This window comes from Petromyzon marinus, chromosome 50 (assembly GCF_048934315.1).
Source record: "Petromyzon marinus isolate PM22_M1 ecotype Great Lakes invasive population chromosome 50, UKy_Petmar_22M1.pri1.0, whole genome shotgun sequence".
In the NCBI taxonomy this organism is placed as follows: domain Eukaryota; kingdom Metazoa; phylum Chordata; class Hyperoartia; order Petromyzontiformes; family Petromyzontidae; genus Petromyzon; species Petromyzon marinus.
In genome coordinates this window covers 12,521,775-12,538,101 of record NC_133716.1, presented here as the reverse complement: position 1 = coordinate 12,538,101, position 16,327 = coordinate 12,521,775, and the positions used below count along the sequence as shown (strand labels likewise).

General features: G+C 42.8%; 1 protein-coding gene across 4 annotated transcripts in view; it reads right to left on the bottom strand.

The window, feature by feature from the left end:
* Nucleotides 1-15,888, bottom strand: part of MPHOSPH8 (M-phase phosphoprotein 8) — a 34,070-nt gene extending 18,182 nt beyond the window's left edge. For 2 of the 4 annotated variants that reach the window (XM_032973194.2, XM_032973195.2), the window contains exons 1-7: nucleotides 15,694-15,888; nucleotides 14,748-14,867; nucleotides 9,162-10,863; nucleotides 7,690-7,781; nucleotides 4,527-4,667; nucleotides 4,048-4,134; nucleotides 2,509-2,663 (exon numbers count right to left, since the gene is read on the bottom strand). In XM_032973194.2, the coding sequence (XP_032829085.2) occupies nucleotides 2,509-2,663; nucleotides 4,048-4,134; nucleotides 4,527-4,667; nucleotides 7,690-7,781; nucleotides 9,162-10,863; nucleotides 14,748-14,867; nucleotides 15,694-15,843 (2,447 nt within the window). In that variant the 5' untranslated portion in view covers nucleotides 15,844-15,888. Of the gene's footprint in view, nucleotides 1-2,508; nucleotides 2,664-4,047; nucleotides 4,135-4,526; nucleotides 4,668-7,689; nucleotides 7,782-9,161; nucleotides 10,864-14,747; nucleotides 14,868-15,623 lie in introns of all 4 variants that reach the window. The other 2 variants (XM_032973193.2, XM_076074875.1) reach the window with 2 other exon arrangements.
* Nucleotides 15,889-16,327: the final 439 nt, after the last annotated feature.

Sequence of the window (16,327 nt, the reverse complement as noted above, 5' to 3'; positions counted from 1 at the left end):
TAATTCAAGGGTGGGGTTTGTCTATGGCAGTGTATATTAAGGTGTATAGTCATGTAATGTAGAAAAAAGTTTAGTTGGAGACATATAATGCATGTTAGAGCTTACATTGGGCTGTGTATACAATATTATAGAATGTAGTTTAGATTGGAAGGTATAACATTGTAATGTATAGTAATCTAGTTTATAGCATAGTTGTAACGCAACACAGGACAGAGCAGCACATCGTGGCTGTTTCTCTCTCTCCCCCCTCCTCCGTTCCGAGCATAGATGGACTCGTCCGTCTGAACAAAGCTCGTCGCTTTCCATGGTGCTAACGTTAAAAAGAAAAAAAAGAAATCGCCACTTTTTTCAACATAGAATTGTAATGTATAACGACTTATTGTTAGTAGCTCAGCTGATTGGAGAGTATATTGAGTTTATTGATAACATTATATTTTATTTTTTTATCAGTTTACTATATGGTATTCATTATATAGTGTAGTGTATACCCAGTTACTTTATGTTAATAGCTCAACTTATTGAAGAATATATTGAGTACATTTATTATGATGTAGTTTATACTTAGTTCTTTCACATCGGCTTATTGTATATTTGGGTAGTTGCAGTTCTTTAGCGTCAATATACTAAATGCCTCTGTTGATATGTAAAATCTGACTTTAACATAGCTACTTCCATGCCCAGTTACATGCTAATCCCTCACACTAACATCATGCTAATCTCCCAGTTACATGCTAATTTCTGACTTTAACACCGTACTAATCCAACACATTAACACAGCTACTTAAATGCTAAATTATTCTGTTGATATGTAAACTCCTTCGTCAAGGCGCTATGCTCCTCCCATCCAGCTTAAAAGACGCTGCCAAGCTTAGCAGTGTTCATTGAAGTGCTGTCGTCCCGACAGTTCTGTTCCTTCACCTGAAGAAAGGCTACTTGTGTTGTGGCCGAAACATCGTGAGAATTTTATTTGATTATGTTTTATTTGTATTATTTTATTTCCATTCTATGTGACTTTACCGAAAGAACCAAGAAGATGAATCCCTGCAGTCACGAAAGCTTTAAATCGAAATTTGTCTCTTTTTGTTTGCATTTTGACTGCTTGTGTTGTGGTTGTTGCAAACATTATCCCTTGTATAAAGGTGTAAATTTTGGTTGCCAGATAAAAGGGTAAAAACCTATTACTATATCTTGCTACTGGCAAAGGAGGTCTCATAATGAAAATTAATTTCTTTAGAACTACTGTGTGTTTAGTTTGTTGTCCTTCCCCCACACCTCCGATTATCGCGGTTGGCTACGTAAGGTGCGAAAGAAGTTCAACATACATAGATATAGTTGCACATGCTATGGCTCGTCTCCTCTCATTCTGCACACTTATTTTATATTTATTGCACAAATAAAAATTAAATAAATCTAAACAATCAGGAAAAATCTTTGGCCTTTCCCACGCAGTGAAGCGCAAGACTTCCACCATCTATTCGATTGGCGATGGCAAGTGGTTCAGACTAAACTGTCCACTAATGCTTTTGGTGTAATTAAATTGTAAAAAGTACATTGTGAATATTTAGTTCCTTGTTATCAAATGCGAATTACATGTATTCGACGATTATGCCATACACTTCAGGTCAAAACAATTCTCTTTGCATTTCTTCCTACTGGGGCAGAGTGTGGACAGAATCAGAAAATGAAATGCTTTGACCTGCAGTGTGGCGAGTGTGTGAGTTGGTGTTGGAGTGTATTGTTGTGGCCTGTATTGTTGTGATCTGCAGTGTGGCGGGCGTGTGAGTTGGTGAGTGTATTGTGGTGACCTGCATTGTTGTGATCTGCAGTGATTACACTGAGAGTATCAACTTACTAAACTCCAAAACATGGGTTTAATCAGGTGGCCAAAACTTGGATTGAATCCAGGATCTCATCGGTTTGGAGTGAGGGATTGATGGCTCATGTACATTTGCATAAATATTCCATAGACAGTGGGCTTTAAGGTGGCCAGGAGACTGAAATCCAGTAAGTGGGTTCATAGACACTTCTGTGGGAACTTTTGAGTGTTATTCACTTATATTCTTGGAGGTTTTTTGGGGGGTTCTCAAGCCAAACTATCACAAATGGAACCCCACTAAAAAGGTCTTAGGCTCAGCTAGGCTTTTCTCAAATAATGATAGATACGGTTCCACATAAAGCCATTTTATAATTATTGAAACCCTTATGTGCACGCGTGCAGACTTTTTCACATTATGGGTATATTCCCATGTTAAAACTAGGCTACCACACTGAGGAATCTTGACTGAGCCACGAGAAATTCAGCTTCTCATAACCTCTAAGGATCCAGTTTGTCCAACAGACCACACATCTCTCCATATGAATTAAGAACGCCACTGTATTAATCAAGAACGCCGCTGTACTCTATATGTACGCAGAACTTCTTTTGCACTCTATGTAGCCAACCGTGCTAATCGGAGGTGCTCTACCAGTGAGTCACTTAGCCCGGGAGGAGTGTGAAGAGTCACTTACAATTGTCTGTTGTTGGCAATCATCTCAGAAATAATCTGGTTGGTGTACAGTTTTTGATGAGCTTGGGTTGCGCTCTGCTGCACCAACATCGCACTGCAGTCAGCAAAGTTGTCCAGCAACAACCGGACCATCTCCACGTCGCCCCTCTTGCAGGCCTGTTTCATTCACAATACAACACAACACCAAGTAGGGGACACAATTACATCAGAGGGTCAAACAAAACCAAAAAAACGGAACACAAAACCAGTATTAACCGCCACATATCCGGAAACAAAACATAAAGATGTGTTTTTATGCTCTGGAATGAAAACCCAAATGAATTAATGTGGTAACTGGTTAAAAACGGGTCAAATATACAAACATAAAAAACTATAACAAAAAACTTTTTATTTTACCAGGTGAGGCCCACTGAGCTATGTAGCTCTTTTTCAGAAATGACCTGGCCACAAATGACAGCTCAACCAAGTAGCTCATGTGGAAATGTATTGCAGTCAAATACTCTACACGCATGTTTCTAAACGTGGAGGGAAAAACCAGAAGACTCAGAGAAAAATCCACACAACCACGGGAAGATTATGCACACATGCAAACTTCAAATATACAGGGTTGGGATCGAACCCACGACCTCCTGTAAAGCAGGGGAGGAAGTTAACATCTCACCATTGCAGCGCCTATATATTGCACTTTGCACCCAAGAGTGACTGACAAGACATTTTATTGAAACTGGAACAACCTGATGAGCATTGAAGTTTTTTGCACAGGTGTCCAACCCAAGCTGGGGACGGCATTATTGGTGACTTAAAGGCATGGGGAAAACCAATGCCGACCAGCCGCACCAGAAAACCCATCGGTTCGGCTCCCTGTCTGTCGTGAACAGATCTTTACATGATCCACATACAAGAGATAAGATGTAGAACAATTGCATGGTGACTACAAATTTGCCCTCTGCCTTTGTGTAAAATAATCATAAAAAATAAATGTTAATTTAATTAAACCACCCATAAAGTCAACAAGTAATGTATGTCATTACATCCTTAACATCTACAATTTGATTTATTTACCCAGGGAAGCCTCACAAAGTCTCCTTTCAGCAGGATCTTGCATTAAAGTGCACCTGAAAGTAGCATAGATAAGGAGTTCACCTATTTATTGCATTCAGCAATCATTATATATGCTGGGGAAGAGACAATGGGTTAGGGTTCCAAATTGTAGCAGTGCGAGGGAAGAAGCAAAAAGTTAGTAGTTTGACCAATGCGTAAGTGGGCAAGTGTGCGAGTGGAGTGGGTGAGTCAGTGTAATGTTGTCACATGCAGTGTGGTGGTTGAACAGTGTGGATGAGATGAAACGGTCAGTGTCAGGTAGACCGTGTCCTCAACACGGGTGGGGGGGATCAACGAGTGAAGTTCACGGGAACAGTAACCATGGTGGTCGCGACAGAAGCATGATAATCTGACATGTTAGGAAGCACATCATATCAGGACGGGTGAAGAACGTTCCAGCGGTGAATGGATATGGAGACTTCACATAGTAAGCGCCCACCTTCGATAAAGCCGTCTCCCCATTGTTTTGCTGGAGGTTCACGCGGGCTCCATTCTCCAGTAGCAAAGCTAAAGTGCTCAGATGATTCTGTCGAGACACCATGCATTGACAGCAGAAATGAAGAGAGGCTCAAACATTAATTAATAAAACATGCCAGTTGATTATCATTACACACACAATGTCTCGATCCAATTTCCAAAACTCTAGATCCCCGCTATGGTAACTTCTCGGCTGCATGGCTTGAAGCTGTGGTAACTTCCCTGCTGCGTGAATTAAAGCCATTGTAACGTCTCTGCTGCATGGATTAAAGCTATGGTAACTTCTCAGCTGCGTGGATTAAAGCCATGATAACTTCTCAGCTGCGTGGATTAAAGCCATGGTAACTTCTCTGCTGCATGGATTAAAGCCATGGTATATTATCGGTTGCATGGATTAAAGCCATGATAACGTCTCGGCTGTGTGGATTAAAACTGTAGTACCTTCTCAGCTGCGTAGATTAAAGCCGTGCTGCCATTTTTCTGCCGTGCATTTACATTGGCCCCACTGCGAATGAGCAACCGGAGGATGTCCAAGTGTCCAAATGCAGCGGCCAGCATCACCAACGTCATGCCGGTCCCGTCCTGTGCACAGCGCAACGTCACCACCACCACCTCCTAACCTGAGACACTCGCCATTTCCGAGGAGCGTCTTGCTCTCGATATTGGGACAATGTTTTTGAGTACACCATACCTATTTTTCGATTTAAAGCTTTCGTGACTGCAAGGATTCATCTTCTTGGTTCTTTCGGTAAAGTCACGTAGAATGAGAATAAAACAATAAAACAAAATAAGACAATAAAATTATCACGACGTTTCGGCCACAACACAAGTAGCCTTCTTCAGGTGAAGGAACAGAACTGTCGGGACGACAGCACTTCAATAAACGCTGCTAAGATTTGCAGCGTCTTTTAAGCTAAGTGGGAGAAGTAAAGCGCCTTGACAAAGGAGTTTACATATAAAACAGCAGAATTTAGCATTGAAATAGCTGTGATAAAGTGTTGGATCAGCAGGGTGTTAAAGTCAGAAATTAGCATGTAACTGGGAGATTAGCATGATGTTGATGTGAGGGATTAGCATGTGACTGGTCACGGAAATAGCTATGTTAAAGTCAAAGTTTACATATCAACAGAGGCATTTAGTATATGGACGCTAAAGGACTGCAACTACCAAACTATCATACAATAAACTGATGTGAAAAAACTAAGTATAAACTACATCAATATAATAAATGTACTCAATATATTCTTCAATAGGTTGAGCTATTAACATAAAGTAACTGGATATACACTACACTATATAATGAATACCATATAGTAAACTGATAAAAAAATAAAATATAAACTACATCAATGTTATCAATAAACTCTATATACTCTCGAATCAGCTGAGCGACTAACAATAAGTCGTTATACATTACAATGCCATAAGGAGAAAAAATGGGTGGCTGTTCCAGACATACAGTACCCGGGCGTTAATTAAGAACCGAAATGGTTTAAAACATCTTTCTAATGGTTACTAAGCCAGAATCCATCTTCTCGGTTGAAATTCTCTCTGTGCTTGTATATGTGGATGGCCTCATGAACGAATCTCTCATGGTAGCCGGATGGCTTGCAGAGAACCTCCGTCTTGGAGAAGTCAATGTCATGTGAGCCCACTGAATTATAACAGTGATCTGCCACGGCTGAGGTGTTCGTTATACCGTGTTTCAAGTCTGCTTTATGTTCGCGGATGCGGTCCGAGATGTCGTTTGGTTTCTCCAATGTAGCTGCTACCACAGAGGCACTTTAGTTTGTAAACGCCCGGGTACTGTATGTCTGGAACAGCCACCCATTTTTTCTCCTTATGGCATTGTAATGTATAACCACTTATTGTTAGTCGCTCAGCTGATTCGAGAGTATATAGAGTTTATTGATAACATTGATGTAGTTTATATTTTATATTTTATTAGTTTACCATATGGTATTCATTATATAGTGTAGTGTATACCCAGTTACTTTATGTTATTGAGTACATTTATTATATTGATGTAGTTTATACTTAGTTTTTTCACATCGGTTTATTGTATGATAGTTGGGTAGTTGCAGTGCTTTAGCGTCCATATACTAAATGCCTCTGTTGATATGTAAACTTTGACTTTAACATAGCTATTTCCGTGACCAGTCACATGCTAATCCCTCACATTAACATCATGATAATCTCCCAGTTACATGCTAATTTCTGACTTTAACACCCTGCTGATCCAACACTTTATCACAGCTATTTCAATGCTAAATTCTCCTGTTTGATATGTAAACTCCTTTGCCAAGGCGCTTTACTTCTCCTACCTAGCTTAAAAGACGCTGCAAATTTTAGCAGCGTTCATTGAAGCGCTGTCGTCCCGACAGTTCTGTTCCTTCACCTGAAGAAGGCTACTTCTGTTGTGGCCGAAACGTCATGAGAATTTTATTATTTTATTTCCATTCTACGTGACTTTACCGAAAGAAACTTCGTGAAAATTTTATTGTCTTATTTTGTTTCATTGTTTCATTCTCATTCTACGTGACTTTACCGAAAGAACCAAGAAGATATACCATACCTGTTAACCACTTATCAGTGCCTACCTTATTACAAACCAATTCAGACCTTATTGGTCACCCTGTGACCTTGTAAAAATCTCAACGTTCATCCTACAAAGTCCCATCAGAAAAGAGAAACACAAATAGAAAAAAAAAATGTTTTGCCCGTATTTAAACGGCTGTATGCCGTATAGACCTGAAAACTCAATTTCCCTGTACAAAAATATGGCGTAAACAGTATGAGTTGACAGGTATGGTACACTCAAACTTAGCCAATAGCGCGTTTTCCCAAGGCGGATTTGACAATTTGTGCCAAATTTATTGAGGTAAAGTTCGCCGATCGCCCCCCTGTGGCCGGACCATTTGCAGATGACCGTGAGATTCCTGTATAAAATACATCATTAACAAGTACTGTACTCTGACTGCACTGCTTGCAATGATGTTGCCATGGAAGATAACACACGCCATCATCATTATCATCCATAGTAAGTCGGAGTATTGTGTGCTCCATTTAAACTCCATATTTACTGTACATGTCATTAACCTTATCTTTATTTTCAAGTTTACTTTTACGTATATAGTACACGATATTATTTTGTAGAGTAACATAAAACAAAAATGGGGAAGAGTGTTTCAGTACGAACCGTGAATCAAACCCTATTTCCCACATGTCTTTGAGTTTGCATATTTGCCGATTGCGGCTATTTTGAAAAATGTAACCCCTGCGACGGGCAAGGTTTTGGTGTATCGTTTTCAGGCATAGTGGAACATCCTAATTAGATTGAGCGGTTGCATTGCACAGGAAGAAATGTGCATCAAAACCATGGATACCGACAAAGCTATTGGAACAGGTGCCTAAACATGCGATTTTGTACCTTAGCAAAAACTGGGATCAGGTGGCAGGAACTGCTTTGTACCAAGATCTGATACCGGTATTGTATTGAACTTTACTTGCATACTGGAGAGGTTCAATAGAACTACACTGAGAAATATTTTGGATTTGGCCTTTTTGAAAGGTGGCAACGCCAGCCCGGATGTAGGTCACAAACCTCATGGTCGACTTGGTGGGGCTGCGTGGTGAGTGCGGCCCGCACAGTGTGCATGTCGCCAGTGCGCACAGCCTCGCGCAACTCCCCCATGCCTAGTCACCACCGCACAAAACACACACATCACTTACCACACACATCACTCACCACACACAACCGCCGTTCGCCACTAAATGGTGGCGACATCATCATAGCGCTTGTGTCATGCGATGTGCACACTTTGAGGCCACGTGAAGTGTCGAAGGCTCGCTGAAAGGAGGTCATGGAACAGACCAAGGTGCTATGGGTTAACTGACTGAAATGACTGGCAGATGCACCAACTGTGCTCCCACCTGTGCCAACTTGCTGTGTTTTAGCACCCTGCTTGTTATTGTGAGTGTCGCTCCTCCACCCTCCATTGTTGCTGAAACTATAGATATGCTTCCTTCCCAAACCTTCATCTTGATACTGCTGGTACCAGTCATCGGCAAGCACAATCAGCTCCACATCCTTATGTATTACATCAGTCCATCTCTTCTCTCGCCCATGCCATGCCCGTTAATCCTCATGTATTTGGCCAAACAGAAGGTGCTTGCCATGCAGGTTACATAACCCACCCAACGCAACTTAACTTGCCAGAGGAGCAGACTGATGGGACTGTCCTGATCTTTCAAGGATAGGTGAGATTCTTACACAATCCAGTCTGGTTAAACCCAGGATAGGTCTTAGGTAGGCCAGCCTGAATGTTTAAAACACACACTCCACCCAACACACACCACAGCACCGCTTAGTCGAGTTACTCGCACACCACCGCTCAGTAGTTCAGACCCCACACACACTGTACATAGCCAACCGTGTTAATCGGAGATGCGGAGGAAGGACAATCAATTTAACACAAAAAGCAGTTCTAAAGACATTAGTCATCAACCTAAATTTTTGCACACACTCAGCATCAGGAATAAGGCCTGCCCTACACTGTAGTAAAATTCTACACGGTTTAAGGGCAGCAAAAATAAACAAATGGAAGCATGTTGGCTGAAGAGGCAATTCAACTTAATGTGAAGCACATGCTGGGATTACTGCTTTGTGCTGCTGTTGAAGATGTGTCTCTATGTGTCTGTTACCAGGTTACTTGTAAATGACCCCAGCAAAGATCCCCGTATGGCCATACAGACTGGGGGCAAATTAGATCAGCGACCACCTATTAAGGCTGGCACGGCGCATGAGTGGCCAACACTACATTTGGCCGCCTTTGTCTCCCCATTGGTGATGTTTACACACCGCACCAAGTACTCGTTTGAAGTTGAATTGATAATGGTAAGACCCAGGACCGGTTCAGATATTTCATCACCGATGTTGGCCACGGGCGACAATTGAACTCAGGTCGCTGGGTTCATACCGCAGCACGCTAACCACTGCTCACCGTGGACAATATGTACGCACGCACACACCGCGGGGGGACCGGGCTGTGGGGACACTGTGCAGGTGGCAGTTACCGACTACTCCGCTGGCGTCGCACGGCGCCATCGCAGCGGCATTCACACACTCCTCGAAAAGCCGTCGCCTCAGCTGCTCCAGGCTGAGGCAGTCAAAGGTCATCTCCTCGCGGGGCCGGGCCTTTGGCTCGCACGGGCGCATCTGGAGGTCCCCGATGACATCGTTGAGTAGACTGGAGTCCAACGAGCGTGGCTTTGAGTCAGCGGGCAGCTGCTGCTGCTTCGCTGCCGTGGGGACAGCCTTCAGCGCTTGCGTTTTGGTGTCGCAGGTCACTCCGTCTAAAGGCAGCGGCGATGGCATCGCTGTCCCCGAGGGAGGGTTTTCTCCCAGGTTTTTAAGGATGGACTCCTCGGAAGAGGACATCTCATCGTTATGAATCAAGTCGAGGTTAAGTGACTCCTGAAGCTTCTGCAGTGAACTTCCACAAGCTCCAAACAAAACTTTATTTTCGTCCGAAGAGTTTTTTCCCCCCAGGGTTTCATCTGCTAGTTCCTGCTGAGTGACGTCCGCTTCCATTTCACAAACCGCATCAGCTGAGCTCACCTTCTTGCTCTTCTTCGGCTCAATGGAATATTGTGCTTTGTGTTTGTGTTTATGCTTGTGTCTCTTTTTGTGCAATTCAGGATCACTCTCAACAGAGTTGGTAACATCTGGACTCATTTTTCTTTTTTTCGGTTTTATTTTCCCATCTTCAAGGTTTTCTTTATTTGGTAGACATTTCGAGTCGGCCAATTTTTCTCCACACAGACTCTTCACAGGCACATTGCTGACTCCAGCCTGCACACTCTCATACTCGCTCGGCACTGAGATATTAGGTTTTTCACTTGGCTTGTTTCCTTCAACAGCAGATAATTTCAACCTATACACCAGCACTACCAGTTTTCTGCATCCAACTATTAGTTTTTGTGTTTTTTTAGATTTTGATTGCATATATTTGGGACTTACACCTGAATATTCAGAAGCTGGTGACATCAAACCAACAACTTGATTTTGAAGCCCTCCTTCACAAACGGTCTCCTGGCTATACACGTTCGGCATCCCGCCACTGTGATGAATGACACTCCCAGTGTCAGAGGTCACAGAGCCCTCCCAATCTAGTTCCACCTTGACCGAGACATTCCTCACGCCAGGGAGGTTGTTGTTGCGTTGTTTATCGCTTTGGTAGGATTTTAAATACTCTTCATTATCAGACAATCTTTCTATTTTCACAACAGCACAGGTAGCTTCGATTTCCATGGCTTTCTTGGAATTGGCATTGTAGTTAGAGTGATGCATTGATGAGAAATCACTTTTTTCCTCCTCAGGGCTTGGACAAAGCCTTTCAAGTTGCTTCTCCCTCACCACTGTGGACTTCTTTGCTGGTTCTGCATTCTCGCAATGCTTCCGGGAGTCGCCCTCTGGCTGTGACATATGATGGCGGTGCTTGGATTTGCTGCGTTTCTCCGATTTGTGGCGGCGCTCCGACTTGTGGTGGTGCTTCTGCGCCGATTTGGACTTGCTGGACGAGGTTTGGTCTGTGCTGCTCTGCTCGTCTCTCGACTTGGCTTTCTCGCCACTCTTTTCTTTCTTCTTCTTCTTCTTCCTTTTCTTCTGCTGATGAGATTTGCATGGCGATGCCAAAGTTTCATTTTTTTGCTCAGATTTATTTTCTTTCTTATGGCTCAATGTCACAGAGTCGTTGGCGGAGTGCAACTTTAGGGCCTGGAAAAATACAAGAACTTCATAAAGATACCATTGTAAAGTCAACAGGAAATACAACACATGACACACACACCCACGAGACTTGCACCAATAATTTACAAGATTAATTACCCTTAAACACTCACATCTAAAACAAACTTTACTTTTATAAACTGAAAAATACAAAATATTATTGCCAAATTATAAAGAAGTTAGATTTTGGTTCAAACGATATTAACCTAGGCATGAGGTACTTTCCTTTTGGAGTTACCGATGGGTTAGTTTGCAATATCCACCACTGTAAAATCTCCCACGAAAAGACTTTACGATAGTGGGACTCTTGCTATGTTATATTCATCATTGTAACTCCATGGGCTCCACAACAAGTCCCACTGCTGTAATATATTCTAATGTTGCCAGTGATTAACCTCGGTAAAAGTTTGTCAATTTGTCTGACTACCCGTTTAATATTGTTGATACTTTTTCTTCAAGTTTTAGTGTGGCTCTTCCAATTTTAGTAAAAAAAGACCGATATTACTTCTAAATGTTTTACTTGCACCTTTTTTATGACAGCGTGAATGGATGACTACATAAAATGCTTTTTCATCTATATATATAAAAGGGACATTTGCGAATGTGTCTGTTCGAAATGTTTAGCATACAGTGAAACCTTGGATTGCGAGTAACTTGGTCTGCGAGTGTTTTGCAAGACGAGCAAAAATTTTAAATAAATAACTTTATAAACGAGCGATATCTTGCAATACAAGCAGTGCGTACAGTATACGCTTTGTCTGCCAAGCGTCACGTGATCACAACTGAGGCAATGGTTTTTCTCTCTCGCTGCGGGATTGTGGGTAATCATCTCCCATGCTCGGTCTCAGTTGGCGTGCCTCACTTGTATAGTCAACATCCGTGCGAGCGTATACTGTTTACTACAGTATAGTTTTGTACACACGTGTGTGTGCGTAAAGCATTTTTTTATTTTGTGTCCAAGTGTAGTGACTGTTCTTTAGTAACTGTACTGCAAGTGAAAGTCGTCCTACACAAAAACCCTCCTCCTCTCTCTCGTCTCCCTTACACCAGCCACGATTAAATGTAACTAATACATTTGATTACTTTATATTAAATTTAAATAATATAAATATAAAAAGGTATTTTGTATTAATCATTTTTATATGAACACAGTATTTTTGGGTTGTGGAACGAATCATCTGAGTTTCCATTATTTCTTAGGGGGAAAATCGCTTTGATATACGAGTGCTTTGGATTATGAGCACGTTTCCGGAACGAATTATGCTCGCAATCCAAGGTTTCACTGTACTTCCCGACATGCAACAAACTTGAAATTTGGCATGTGGGTAGCTTCCAGACTGTACACAATGCAAAAAGTATAAAAATAGACTGTTGTATTTTGGGGGTGGGGGGGGCGCAATAATGCATATATTTTGTACGGCAAGTGAGCGGCGACGTCACATCTGTGATGTCATCCGCATGCGGCAGCGTTACGCAGTGCTTATATCACGCATCCCCCTCACCCTCCGCGTAGGCCGTGTATTCCGCACAAATGCGCGGCGTAGCTGTCTTGATTTTCTAAGTCAACGCTACTATTTTCACCCCCCCCCCCCGCAAGCCCTGTTTGTATGAAGCAGCAAAAACTCTCGAACGCTGAGCTCTGACGTCATGAAATTTGCACAGCTTATGCTGTCTGGAATTTCTAAGGGAACGTGACAATTTTCAGCTCTCACGTCATTCCCTTCCCGAGTTGCCTGGTTAAGATTCAATTTCCTTGAGTGAAAAACATCCAATTTAGTTAAATTCATTTGTTTCGGATTTTTTCTTTCTTGCAAGCATAACACTTTTTCAGGTTTTTCCACTGAAATATAAGGGAATATTAAATTAATCCAAGAAATCCAAGTCCCGGGCGAAGCCGGGTAGTAAAGCTAGTAGTCTACAAAGGGCAGGCACAATGGTAATTGACATTCATTGGTCTAATATTCTTGGTTCTTTCGGTAAAGTCACGTAGAAGGAAAATAATAAAAAGAAAACATTTTAATAAAACTCTCACGACGTTTCAGCCACAACGCAAGCAGCAGGTGAAGAAACAGCTGTTGGAAAGACAGCGTCCTAATGGGATGCTAAACTCATTAGGATGCTGTCTTTCCGACAGCTCTGTTTCTTCACCTGAGGATGGCTGCTTGCGTTGTGGCCGAAACGTCGTGAGAATTTTATTTTATGTTTCATTTTTATTATTTCCCTTCTACGTGACTTTACCGAAATAACCAAGAACATGAATTCCTGCAGTCACGAAAGCTTTAAATTGAAATTCATTAGTCTGTCCAAAGAATCAGATTTTATTCTGCATGTGGTTGCTGGTGGAGACACGTTTATGAAACCCTGCTCGCCCCCATGTTTCTTTTTCCTCTAGGTTTGTTCATTATTCTGCTCTCAATGATTTTCGAGAACAAGGTAAATTCGTGTTATAGTAGGCTGAAGAGGCTATCGTCATTCTAGTCGGATGTCTCTTTTTTGCATGATTGGGGGCTTCTCAAATGATTCAGGCGTCATCAAGAGAATATCTGATTGAGGCATTATACCCATGATTGAGGTATAGCATTTTATATCTCTGTAAACATTCCATAAACAATTCTGACAACTTTGTTCCAGAAGTGGTCATGCCTCTTTGATGTCGACAGTTATACCAAGTAGCCCAGCAGATTTCCTGTTTTTTTATACTGCGAAAGGCTGAGTTGCCTTCAAGTGTAAATTTAATATGCAATTTCTAAATGTAAGGAAAGCGTATTTTTCAAAGAGTGTTCATTTTGTATACGCAAATACTTTTGTCAAATTAACTGATATTGATTTCATAGGTAAAGCACCTTTATTTTTTTTATTTGGGCATATACCAGTACATTTGTTTAAGTACAATGACATACTCTTTGGTTCTTTCGGTAAAGTCACGTAGGTAGAAAAAATAATAGATCATGACGTTTCGATCGCAACACAAGCAACCGTCTTCAGGTGAAAAAAGTGCAGCACCCAGTTCTCCCCTCGCTCTACGCGATGGAATTCACCGTAAAGCAGCAGTCAGGGTGATTGACGATCCAGCAATCACACTCCAATCAGTTGATCACCGGTGGTCAGCCGCTTCTTCATCACTCTTCTATTGCTACTACCGTGGTTACTGTTCCTCCACGCATGTTGAGAACGTGGTCTCCCCCATAATGACTGTTTTGTCTCATCCACAATGCGTGTGTTCAACCGCAATACTGCAGATCACAACTCAACTCAACCACCCAGCTGCCACACCTGCAGGTCAAAACACTTATCTTTCTGCTTCTTCCCTTGCACTAATCCACGTGAGAATATCGTCCCATCGTTTATTCCCTTCACACCAAGTTCTTACAATTAAACAAATATATGTTAACGCTTATCTATTACAACTTTGTGCCGTTTGTTTCTGGCCATTTTACGTTTTTGGGCCTGTTCTCAAAAACTGTAATGAAGCAATGTCTCCCATAAGTCAGTACAAGGTGAAATATGTTGTGTTCTGAGTACTCTGCTCATGAAAAAAATAATAGGCTTTACCCTTTCTGACAATAATACATACCATTAAATCTGCATTAACCACACGTACTTGCGGAAAAAGATGCAAACATGCTCTGATAATATAAGCAGTCTTTGAAACTGATTGGCCTACACCAGAGACAGCGTTTTTTTATGGCCTTGTCTCACCAGTGTTAGACCAGAGAACGCCTAAAGGCGAACAGCACAACGGCAATGCAAGTACTGTATTAATAGCTCGGGTTGAACAATTATATCTATGGGACCTTTTGATACTGTCCAAAAGGTCCCATAGATACCACTGCTCGTCCATGCGGAGCGACGGGCGAGGCGTTGTGTCGCACCTTTCTGTTGTGGTAGAACTGCTGCAGGAGCTCTTCGCAGCCTCCTAGGTTCTCCTTGGGTTCCCACGTATCCTCCTCGGGCGAGTAGCCCCGCCAGCGAACGCGAAACTGCTGCTCGCCCTGTCACACGGCCCATCGCACAAGTCACCCAAGAGCACAATGAAACCCTCATCAAAACGATGACACCGCACGCACGCAACCCTGATCGTGTCAATAATCACACCGTTGCAACCGAAACTACGGACCATATATTAAACCCACACGTACAGAGATGACATGGAGACTCATAAGAGATACAGACTCAGAGATGCATTGAGATAGACCCATATTAAGAGAACCACAGCCTTACGTAGAGGTACATTCAATAGTTACCACTGTAATGAGAATATGGCCATGCGACCCAAACTATGAACCATGTAGTAAACCTACACGTACAAAGATAACAGACTCGTAAGAGATACAGACTCGGAGATGCATTGAGATAGAGAGACCCATATTAAGAGAACCATAGCCTCACACAAAGGTACATTAAATAGGTGCTACACGTAGCGAGACTGTGGCCATGCCACCTAAATTATGGACCACATAGTAAAACTACTGCACTTTATAGAAATAGGTTTTAGCCTTTTAACTGGCACAAAAACTCAGACCTTTGCACTTTAGTCTGCAATCCTTCAACGGAGGATCAGCAAAACGGCACTCTCTCTCTCTCTGCTGAAACCCACTCAGCAGACCAAACAAAACTTAAAACTAAACTTTGTTTTATTGTACCAGGTAAGGGCCCCGCTGAGCTATATATAGTAGCTATTTTTCAGAAGCATACCGGCGACAAAAGAATAGCTTAACGAAGTGGGCTCATCGCGTGGAAATACATACATGTGGAGGAGGGGGAAACCGGAGAAAACTCCAACGATACAGCAGGCGTCGGGGTGTTGGTGGCGCGTACCTCGAAGGTCCTGGTGTCCACGATGCTCTCCACCTCGTACTCTTCCTTCTCCTCCTCTTCACCATCCTCGTCCACATCCCGCGCAGACTCCGCTATGGCGGCGTCATCATCGCCGCCGCCGCTGCTGCCAGAGTCCAAGAGAGCGGCCATCGCGACCCCCCCCCCGCAAGCCCTCGCCTACGGCCAATCAACGGCTCGGTTCTATCGTGGGACGATGTTCGGCTCGGCCAATCGGCGCCTCCGTTGTATTTCGGTTTTTTTTCCCACGTGGGGAGCGGTGGCGCAGCAGTTAGCGCGGCGGCGGCGAGTCGAGTTCCATTGCTCGCTCACGGCTACCAAAGCGGTAGCGACGATTATCTGAACCGGTCCCTGGCCCCCCGAAGTAGGTCGACTCAGCCTCAGATGAGTGCTTGGTGCGTATATCTAAACGTCGCCACTCCATAGCTGTCAACCCAGACGGTTTACCCCGTATTCTTGTACAGGGAAATTGAGCTTTCAGGTCCATACGGCGTATAGCCGTTTCAATACAGGATTTGTAGGATGAACGTTGATATTTATAAGGGCACGGGGTGACCAATAAGGTCTGAATTGGTCTGCAATAAGGTCGGCACTGCTTAGTTCTTGACAGGTATTA